Source organism: Panicum hallii, chromosome 4, assembly GCF_002211085.1.
Source record: "Panicum hallii strain FIL2 chromosome 4, PHallii_v3.1, whole genome shotgun sequence".
Taxonomy (NCBI): domain Eukaryota; kingdom Viridiplantae; phylum Streptophyta; class Magnoliopsida; order Poales; family Poaceae; genus Panicum; species Panicum hallii.
In genome coordinates this window covers 25,205,375-25,216,322 of record NC_038045.1, presented here as the reverse complement: position 1 = coordinate 25,216,322, position 10,948 = coordinate 25,205,375, and the positions used below count along the sequence as shown (strand labels likewise).

General features: G+C 47.4%; 1 protein-coding gene across 1 annotated transcript; it reads right to left on the bottom strand.

Annotated features, from left to right (window-relative positions):
* Positions 1-218: 218 nt before the first annotated feature.
* Positions 219-614, bottom strand: LOC112890407. The gene has a single exon (XM_025957301.1). It carries the CDS (start codon positions 612-614, stop codon positions 219-221), a length of 396 nt encoding a protein of 131 aa, XP_025813086.1.
* Between the last annotated feature and the right edge of the window lie 10,334 nt (positions 615-10,948).

The following is a 10,948-nucleotide window of genomic DNA, read 5'->3' as shown; positions in this document are numbered from 1 at the left end:
TCGACTTTTAGGCAATGCTTGATCAACTCCCTAGGCACCCCTAGCATATCTGCTGGTTTCCACACAAATATATCTTGGTTGGCCCTAAGAAGTCGACGAGCGTGAGTTCCTATTTGTCGTCCAGCCTAGTACTAATGAGTGTTGTCTTAGGTGTTGGGCTTCACCGTTGACTAGCCCATCTTCTTCTGTGGAGGTACAGTTCGAATCACCATATCCGACTAGGAGAGCTGTTGTGCGCCCGCGAATACATCATATGAAGGTTCTGGCATGCGTGTAGTCGAGGCATATTTGATTGCCACCTGATCACAGTCGTAGGACTTCTTCAAGTCGCCATGAAAGTTGAGGACCCCTGTCTTGCCTGGCATCTTGAGGAGCAGGTAGACGTAATGGGGTACGTCCATGAATTTGGCAAGAGCAGGTATGCCAAAGATGGCATGGTATGAGGACTCGAAGTTTGCCACCTCGAACTTGATGTACTCCATATGGTAGTTTTCTTTTGTCCCAAAGGTAACTGGCAGTGTTACTGAACCGATCGGTGTAGCCGCGTTTCTTGGAACAATGCTGTAGAATGGAGCCTTGCTTGAGGTGAGAATCTTGGAGTTATCCAGCCCCATCTTCTTCAAAGTACTCGCGAAGAGCATGTTAAGGCAGCTCCCGCCGTCGATGAGTACTCGGTTGAGCTGTGAGCTGGCCACTACAGGGTCCAAAACAAGTGGGAACATTCCCAGCGGAGAAGCTACTCCACTAATCCTCTCGAGAGAAAGAAATCAGGACCTTGCTGTATCTGAAGGGCCATTATATGGCGGGCTCAATAGATAAGATCTCGCGCAGAGTAAGCTTCTGCGTGCGCTTGGTTGGGAAGCCGCCGTCACCACTAAAGATAATGTTGATGACGTTCTTGGGGTCCTGGTATCCCAGGGCCCCCGACTTGTCTCCCTCCTCATCGTCCTTGTCCTGCCCCTTGTCATCCTGATTAGGGAGAGGTGTGTTGAGAGACTTGCGGAGGCTAATGCACTGGAAGAGTGTGTGTTTCGACTTTGGGTGCATAGGGCATTGCTTGTGCAAGATCTTCTCAAACTCATCCTACTGGTTCCCTGACTTCTTGCCATGCCAGTTCCGCTCTACAGCAAGGTAACAACAGCAACCGCTTCGACAAAAGCCGTTGGAACTACTCGTAACCTTCCCGAAAGCACAATCCAGACCATGAAGTTGCGCTTGGGGAAGCACGTGTTCTCCTCTTCCTCCTGATCGGCTCATCGCTGCATCATGTCATAGAGCTCCACGATAGTCTTGGGGCGGTAGTGGCCAAAGTCGCGGTAGATGTTCTTCGAGCTGAGGCTGTTATGGAAGTAGTGGATGACAACCTCATCGGTGATGTTGCATATGGTGGCGCTCATCTCGAAGAAGCGCCTGGTGTAGGACCTTAGGGTCTCATTCTCCTCCTGCTTGACCTATGACAAGTCATGGCAAGTACCTGTGCGGAGCATGGAACCCTAGAAGTTGTTCATGAAAGTTTTCTTCAAGTCCTCCCAAGAGTCGATGGATCTAGCTTGAGGCTTTCAAGGTGAGCGGTGCGGATTCCAGTGCAATTGGGAAGTAGATAACTTTGGTCGTGTTGGAGCCGCCCGACACTTCAATGGTGGTGGAGTACCAGCAAATCCGCTGTCGTGGGTCTTGTTTGCCATCGTACTTGGTGATGCCGACTGGCTTGCACTCCCTTGGGCAGTCGCGGGAGGTAATGTTGCGAGTGTAGGCTGGGAAGCGATCACAGTCGTTGTCGTCTCATGGGTCACCGCCGCGCTCACGGCGCCTCGAGTTGATAATGTCTCGAACGTCACGACCTTCGTTGATCTTTTGCCTTAGGTCAACTGTAGGCAAATCGCGGAGGTTTCCATGGTGGCCGTGGCCTCCCGTAGAGTGATCGCTAACTTGGGGCCTTACAACCTAATGGTTGCCCGACTGTCATAGAGGCTGTTGGACTTCTTGGTCAGCGTGGCCGCGTGCAGATTGCAGGGTGTGCTGGTGTCCGTGGCCACTCCAATTGTTTTGGTTGTGGTGGCGGTTGTCGTTCCCTTGAGGGTTGGGTCCTCCTCGTAGGATACAACTAACCTAGGGGATGGAGCTCTCGTGATGCTCCGATCTTGAATGGGTGCGTTGCAACGAGGGCATGGGGTCCCACTGGTCCAATTGAACAATGGTGTGCTGCATCAGTTGCAGCAGCCTCTCGGTCTCCAGGTTTTGGCATAACCGCTAAATTAACAAAGTTGCTTCAGCGATATTCCCGATTGGCGTGTTGTACTGGCGATCATCGACTGCAGTAAAGGCACTGTCGAGGTTTCTGCGGTGAGGTGGGTTCCGTGCGTGGTGTTCTATGTTCTACCTGCGCTTGGCACGTTTGGTATTCTTGATCCTCCAGATCCTTTTCTGCTCCTCATCATCGTCTTGACGAGCGTCCGTCGTGCGTTCGTTAGCGGAGACGTCCACGAGTAGTTCATCATCGTACTCTCTTCCTGGTTCATCGTCATCTTCACGCTCGTGAAGAGAGGCCATGTAGATGTGATGTTGAGGGCAAAACTCTCCGCTAGAGCTGTAGTCGACGAGTATTGTCCCGCCCTCTTCCTCCTCGATGACTGGAGATAGGGGCTTGCCTTCCTGAAAAGGCAGTTCCTGTGTGAAGGCCAAAAAGCGGGAGTCGAATTTGAGTAGCTCTGAGGGTTCCATGCCCTTCCAGTACACGAACCAGCCCTGTGGCGTTGAGGTTATGGTCAGGCCCAAATGACAACCCGGAGAGGTTTTGGAGTCATCATTCAAGTCCGAGTACTTGTCAAAAATGGGGGCCTCCCGACAGGTGATGGCTCCCTCATCTCTGATCTTTAGTAGGTTATCCAGGTCCTCTTCCAATACGGAGAGGAACTCGGATTGAGTGAGCTCCTGTAGACAGAAGCCACATTGCATAGCCCGAATAGGAGTCGGGTATGCTTTTCCTCAAATCAGATTGAATCAGACCTAATAAGTCCTGGTGAAGCACGAGTCAAAGTCGCGTTAACGGCGGACTCCTCCTCGATCTCCCTAGCTAGGTCAGGGAGCAGCATCTCATCGAGGTTGTCGATGAACTCATCAAGATCACTGCATTGAGCTACTGTAGATGCCTCTAGCTTCATGTCATCGACGAGGTACAGATGAAAGCCGCGCATGCGGCGAAGATGAAAGTTGTGCCCACGGCGCTGGTGAAGTTGAAAGATGCCATCGAGTTCACCAGTGGATGCTCGATGGACACCCCTAGCTGGCATGCAGCTGTTGGTGTTTAACCTCCAAGCCCACCGAGAGATACCCCCGAGGTGGTAGATTGTAGATGTGGTGTCACCGAGATTAGGAACTCGAACATGCAAGGAACATGAAACTTTAGACAGGTTCAGGCCACCGAGAGCGTAATACCCTACATCCTGTGTGGTGCTTTGTATTGTCTTAGATGATGTAATGTTTGGAGGGGGTCCCTGCCCGCCCTTATATAGTCTAGGGGGATAGGGTTACACGGAAGTCCTAGCCCGATACTAGCTTAGGAGTCCTACCCGAGTACTACTCGGGTAGTTTCCTTCTGTTTCGACTAGTCCTACCCCTATATGAGTAGTTAAAATTGATGTAGGGTGTAGGCCATGTCCAATCCCGTATCCTAGAAACTCTATGCGATGTGCACAGTCCGGTGCCCTCGAGTTTGACACACTCAAAAGGAAGAAGTTAGGAATAAAGAAGTCCGCACTGTAAGTATCCGAGTGCTTTCACTTGTAAATTGTAGGTTCGTTGTTGTAAATGATAGAACATGTTGCTTCTTCATGTATGTAGCCCTTCCTCTACTCTGGGCTTGGAGGAGCTTTGCAATGCCACAGAAACTCCAGCCCCCGAGCCAGAGAAGGAGTTGGATGTCGCAGTGTTGAGTGCGGTACCGGCGACAACCATGCTTGTCGAGTCGTCAGTGCCAGAGGAGCCCCCAAAATCTATCAACAAAGAAGCTAGAGGGGCCAACGTTGGAGATGAACCACCCATGGGTGAAAGGACCAAAATCGAAGAGGAGTCCCTAGAGATTCCTAGTGGTAAGTTGATGAAGTCGCCCTCACCCGTATGATCTTCTTTGCCTGAATTCTACTAATCGCTACGGGCGAGATGACAGATATCCCGCAACAGCAACTTGCACCTTAGGGACAAGGTGCTGTGAGTACTTCTTCAGACGGCATATTGGTCACTCCGCCGAAGTGGCAGTATGCCATTCCACGAGAGCTGATTGAAGATCTGATGCTTAAATCGGCAACCCTAAAGCAATTCCAAGATACCTTCAAAGATCTGTATAAGTTTTCCACGGTAAGCGTCCTGGTCTGGAGATGACTGCCTTTGTCAGCTATCCTAATCTTGTCTAATTATTTTCCTTATGTTGGGCAGGAATTGGCCAACCACTCTAGGAAGAAGTCGGACAAGGTCCGAGCTATCAAATACAGATTCCACCAGTTGCAGGAGAAAGATCACGAAATTGGAGAGCAAATTTACAAGAAGATCAAGTTTAGGAATCAACTGTCACACCCGATTTACAAGGACATAAATCGAGCAATCATATATGCGCCAGGATCAAGTCACACATATATACAACAGAATTATCAAGATATCACAACACATATCACGAAATAAATGCGTATAAATTGTAAATGAATATCTTTATTACAACTGAATCAAGAATCAGTTCAAGGAGCGCGGAAACGTAAAGTAAATACATGAAGAACAGGGCGCCACAGAGACGTCGGCTGGGAGACAAACGCCTAGAAGTCGTCGAGTTCGCTGATGTAGTCCTTCATGTCGCCTGGTACTGAGCAGCAGTCGAAGATATCCCAAAGAGAATAGAAGAGTGGAGAAGGCAAGTGTGAGTACACAACTTGTACTCAACAAGTATAACATGAATTATGAGGCTCTACGATTAGCTGACTCAACTGCATTAGCTTTTAATCTTGGCAAATTTTATTAACCTATTTTCTACAAGTGGATGAATTACCATGAACCCAAGTTACATAAATAAATAATTAAAATTTATCATGAGTCTACTGAAAACCAAACCAAACCACCAAAGATACACCCCACTAATCAGACGGAGGATCTGGGCCGCTCATGACCGTGAGCACAGCTAGTATACCAGTTTTACAGTCTCGAGAGGCTCCACAACTTTACCCACAAGTCGTGAGCTACGCTAGTTGTTCATCACACTTCCTTAGGTGAGATGACTAGCAAGCGCACTACGAGACCGTTACAAAGGATCACGTTAGTAAGGTGTAATCGCTAAGGTTTTTGGATCAGCGATGATGGGGCCCACCTCACAGGGGTACAAGACACACAGTAAAGACCAAGACGGAGGAGCAGGGACCATTGAAGCTTTCCCCCCCTCTTGCCCCGCAGGTAAGTTACTCCCAAACCAAAATAACCTAATTAGTAAGTCAAGACCGTCCCATTCCAGTCTTGTGGTTGTGCGGTTGTCCCAGGTTGTCGCTCTATGAACCGGTCCTTAGGGAGAGTGGCCAACCAAGCACTAAGCACCATGCTGGCCCCCTAAACCATGCTTCTAATAAAGCATATTTTAACGAGACGTGAGCTGCTCAAGCACACAGCACAGAGGGCCACTCTCAGAATCAAGTTGCATATATCATTAATCAAATTTAATTAAAAAGGACCATAAAGAGTGAGAGTGCAGCACCTAGCACAACTAACCAAATGCAACCCAACGTATCTATATACATGGTAAAAGTGGCTAGGAAATCCTTATAGGCACACAGTATTAAAATGCAGTATGAAATTGTATTTACATGTGATAGGATGTTCATGTTGTACTTGCCTTCCTCAAACTCTCCTGGCTGCTGCTCAAACGCGTCTGAAGAAGGTGGCTCCTGGTACTCCTCCGGTGGCTCAACGTCTACTCACGATCGCAACGCCAAAATATGGTCCACATAGGCACATACATGCAAATAAGGACAAAAGATAAGAAACAGTACAACAATACAATAAAACAGCACATAACACTAAGCTAAAACTATTCTACATGTTACAACGATCGCGTGAGTGCGAAAACCACCTAAAACGGAGCTAAGACGCGAAAACTAGGGCTAAAACAAGGTCTAGGGGCTTAACTGCGAGAAAACCGAAGTCCCAGGGGGTTCTGCGCGAAAACTAGGAAATTATACACAATTATCCTATAGACGTAGGGTCTAACGTGCAAAAATATAGGGCTGGACGGCGGACCCAAAATCTAGAAAGCTCAGGGGCTTCGGTGCAAAAAAAGGGGCTCAATTGGAATTACTTTTGAACTAACATGGACTGCGGGTTGATTCCAAGGAAACTCAGGGGCTCTTTAACAAAAGCGCCAGGGCGAACCGGTATCTTCTAATCTGGGCCACTGGATCTAGATCTGACGGCTCGGAGCGAAGCGGTACGCGGAATCTAATCTCACGCGCTGATCTCGGATCGGACGGCTCGGGTTGGTTGGGCGTGCGGGGTGGCGGCACTGTAACACCGGTGACCAAATCCCGCGGCGGCTATAACATTCAGGTATTTAGAATTTTAAGCACTAGATCTTAGTGTTGAGTGTGCATGTTTGATTTTGTTTATGTGTGTTCAAACTGAGGTGCAAAGGGAAAAAGGGTGTTTATGTAATTTTGAAAAATGTGGGCCTTTTAGTGCTAATTGGGTAGGAATGGGAGGTAGCATCAAAACCTAGGAAAAATGTGACACTAGGTGTCAAATTTATATTACCATAGGAAAGAAAGTATAATAGATATGTTAAATTTTAAGAAAAATAGGTCTTCGTGTGAAAACAGGGACCTAGATGTGATTAATGCAAAAATATGGGTCCTTTTATGCAAAATTATTGAAGTATAAAAGTAACTTTCAAAGTTTACTTAGGGCTAAAATGTAAGAATACAAGTCATCATGACATTGCATGAAAACTTGCAAATGTGTCCAAAATTACATGAAATCTACCTCAGTAAGGACAAAACCTATTCAAATTCTACTTTTGTTCAAAATTCAAAGTGTAAAGCTGTAAAATTTGGGTTTTTGAACTTGAACCTTAAAGCAATATTGTAGGGTTTGAAAAACTCTCCAACTTTTATTTTGGGCATTTCCTTATTAGGGTTTTAGATTAGAGGGAAATTTTGCTTTACCAAATGAGCCCCTCGGACCCCCCCCCTTCCTTCTTCCTCCTCTGGCACGCGCTGCTCTGCTCTGCCCCCCCCCCTCTGCCGCCGGTGCAGGGCACCTCGCCGTCGCCGCTGTGCAAGCCGCCGCCACTCCACCTCCTGCTGCCGCCTTCCCCACGTGTCGCCTGGACGTCGCCCGCCGCTCTAGCCCTGCCCTGCTGCCCTCCTCCGCGAACGCCACGACGTCCCGAGCCGTCCGCCAGCCGCCCCATCATCGCCGCCGCATTCTGTGCTCGCGCTTACTTCTTCTCCTTTCCTCTTCAACCCAATAGAACCAGGAGACCACACTGGCACCATTTGCACCTCCTTTCCCCTTGTCGTGCACACCCCGAGCCCTGACAGCCTCCGCCGCCCGCTCCTTCCCTTCGGTGAACTACGGGCCGTCGTGGGCAGCCACCGTCGACCGCCCATTGCTCCCACCGACCCCCTAGCAAGCTTCTCCAACCTCTGCTCGAGCTCCCCAGCCCCCAGTCGCTCTCCAATTTCGGCCGGAGCACCGTTGCCGACGACCGCCGTCCGCCGCCGTCTCCTGCTCGGCGTGGACAGCCCACCTGACCCATCCCCGCACCACGACAACCCCTCAGCCAATCCCCTTTCGACCCCGTGAAGCTCTACGAGCCCTCAATTGGTCCCCTAGTGCACCACATCGACTTCCCAACGCTCGCCGGCATTTGACTCCGCCGCCACCGTCACTGTCTACGCCGGTTGCCCCAATGCCAAAGCTTATGTCCCCAATTGAGTACATCAGTACCTTTCGCATAGCTCACTGATGCTTACGCGCAGGTCCCTTGCCGACATTGGCTGCCGGAGAATCGCCGTCGTCGTTGACCCCTCCGCCGCCGCTTCGGGCTTCCGTCGAGATCCTCCTTTCCGGCCGTCCCCACCCTCGACAAGTAGTCCAATCGAACCGCCGTGAGCCCCTAAAGCTTCCCCTCCCCTCGGACCTCGCCGCCGGTGGCCCTCCTCGCCGGAACTGGCCGGTCAAACCCTTGCCTCCCTCTCTGACCACGGCCAAGGACCAAGGGTGGGAAGAATCAAAAGCCCAGGGGGCTGTCTGCAAAGCCAAGACTCATAGGAATAGTGCCTTAAGGACCCCATGTGTTATTTTTGCTGCAGACTTTGCAATTCCATAACAATTCAAGGAAAAATCATAAAAATGCAAACTAAAATTTTTTGGATATCTTATTCTAAGATCTACAACTTTTCTTATAGGTTGACTTTCAGTATCTGAGTAGTTTCTACTGTAATTTAAATGTTAAGTTTAAGTAGTTGTAGACTAAGAAAATGTATAATAAATAGTAGAAAAATGGTAAAAATGTGAAACCAATTGTGTTAGTTTTGCTTTGACATGTAGTATTTAGGACAAATAAATAACCTACTGTTTATATAATATTTGTATAATGTATGGGTTTAAACAAAGGTTTATTTGATCTTATGTAATTAATATATGCAGTTTTAGATGTTTAAAAATTATGAAAATATTTGAAGATGTTGAACTTGAGTAGGGTGACCTGTGTACAAAAATCTAAAACAAAATCTTACATAGATATACATTTTAAATAATACCTAATGGATTAGTACTAATGTTAATTATCTTTATAGCTCAATTTCTGCAGGAATAAAATCTTGATAAATTTACAATGACTTAGACATAGCCTAATCTGTAGGAATCAAAATTTCAACCTCAGTGCTATGGTAATTTATTTTGTAACAACAAATCATGTTGCCTAATGTAGCTAACTAGGTTAACTCATACCCGATAAATGACTGCCCAGTAAAAGGATAAATGAAATGTTTGATAAGCATAATATGTTTTCATTGGATTGCAACTTTATCATGAAATGAAATAAAAGTATATGCATGCGTTAAATTACATCTTTGCATAACATATAGACTCAACTACTCTCACCGACAGAGACTACGAACTGATCCCGGATCAAGGAGTGGAAATTTCTGAAGACCCCGGGACCGTCGTCGAGAATTTAACTGAAGCTCCAAACCAAAGTTCGGAAAACTTTGACGCTCCTGCCCCCAACCCCACTCAAGAAGGCAAGTCCCGGTGCATAACCCAGTATTTCAATTACTACATTATGCAATCTTATGCTTATCTATTATATTTTGCATTAAGTCTAGGAGTTGAAATGGAACCCTAGATGCATTGAATCCTAGGAACCTATGTATTGTGCCTGAGTCCTTGTCGAATATATGCTCTGCTAATAGGACCGGTAGAAGTCGGGTGATTTCCTATCACTCGCGCGATACAGGAGTTGCAATGTTTACATTCCTGTAATCACTATAAGGATGACGGACGGGATTTATGTGAAGTATCATGGTTGAGATGATACCCCATCTGTGTTGGTGAATTTGATAAGGTCGCAGTGTGTGGTAGCGTTGGTTAAGCGTTTGAAAGTACTAGCCACATGCCGCGAAATATGGTAAGCGGTAAGCCTAGTAACCAATCGGCCCGAGGAGTGGACATACCTCCCACCACTTGTATTTGGTTTTTCCGGTTACTCGCTTTGATGTGTGGGAATATGTGTTGCAGGGCAACCAGGAGTACTGCCGTTGTCACACCCGATTTATAAGAACATAACCGAGCAATCATATATGCGCCAGGATCAAGTCACGCATATATACAACAGAATCATCTAGATATCACAACACGTATCTCGAAATAAAAGCGTATAAATCGTAAATGAATATCTTTATTACAACTGAATCAAGAATCAGTTTGAGGAATGCGGAAGCGTGAAATAAATACATGAAGAATAGGGTGCCACAGGGACGTCGGCTGGGAGACAACGCCTAGAAATCGTCAAGTCCGCTAATGTAGTTCTCCACGTCGCCTGGTACTGAGCAGCAGTCGAAGATATCCCAAGGAGAACAGAAGAGTAGAGAAGGCAGGTGTGAGTACACAACTTGTAGTCAACAAGTATAACATGAATTATGAGGCTCTAAGGTTAGCTGACTTAACTGCATTAGCTTTTAATCTTGGCAGATTTTATTACAACTATTTACTACAAGTGGATGAATTACCATAACCCAAGCTACATAGTAATTAATCAAAATTAATCATGAGACTACTGAAAACCAAGCCAAACCACCAAAGGTAAACCCCAGTAATCAGACAGAGGATCTGGGCCGCTCATGACCGTGAGCACGGCTAGCATACCAGTTTTACACTCTCGAGAGGCTGCACAACTTTACCCACAAGTCATGAGCTACGCTAGTTGTTCATCACACTTCCTTAGGTGAGATGACTAGCAAGCGCACTATGAGACCGTTACAAAGGATCACGTTAGTAAGGTGTAACCGCTAAGGTTTCTGGATCAGCGACGATGGGGCCCACCTCACGGGGGTACAAGACACACAGCACAGACCAAGCCGGAGAAGCAGGGACCATTGCAGCTTACCACCCCTCTTGCCCCGCAGGTAAGTTACTCCCAAACCAAAATGACCTAATTAGTAAGTCAAGACCGTCCCATTCCAGTCTTGTGGTTGCGCGGTTGTCCCAGGTTGTCACTCTATGAACCGGTCCTTATGGAGAGTGGCCAACCAAGCACTAAGCACCGTGCTGGCCCCCTAAACCAAGTTTCTACAAAAACATCTTTTAACGAGACGTGAGCCGCTCAAGCACACAGCACAGAGGGCCACTCTCAGAATCAAGTTGCATATAACATTAATCAAATTTAATTAAAAAGGACCGCTATATGTGAGAGCGCAGC

What these genes read in the sequence shown, in the direction of transcription:
- LOC112890407 (XM_025957301.1), bottom strand. Translation starts at nt 614, where the DNA reads ATGGGGCTGGATAACTCCAAGATTCTCACCTCAAGCAAGGCTCCATTC.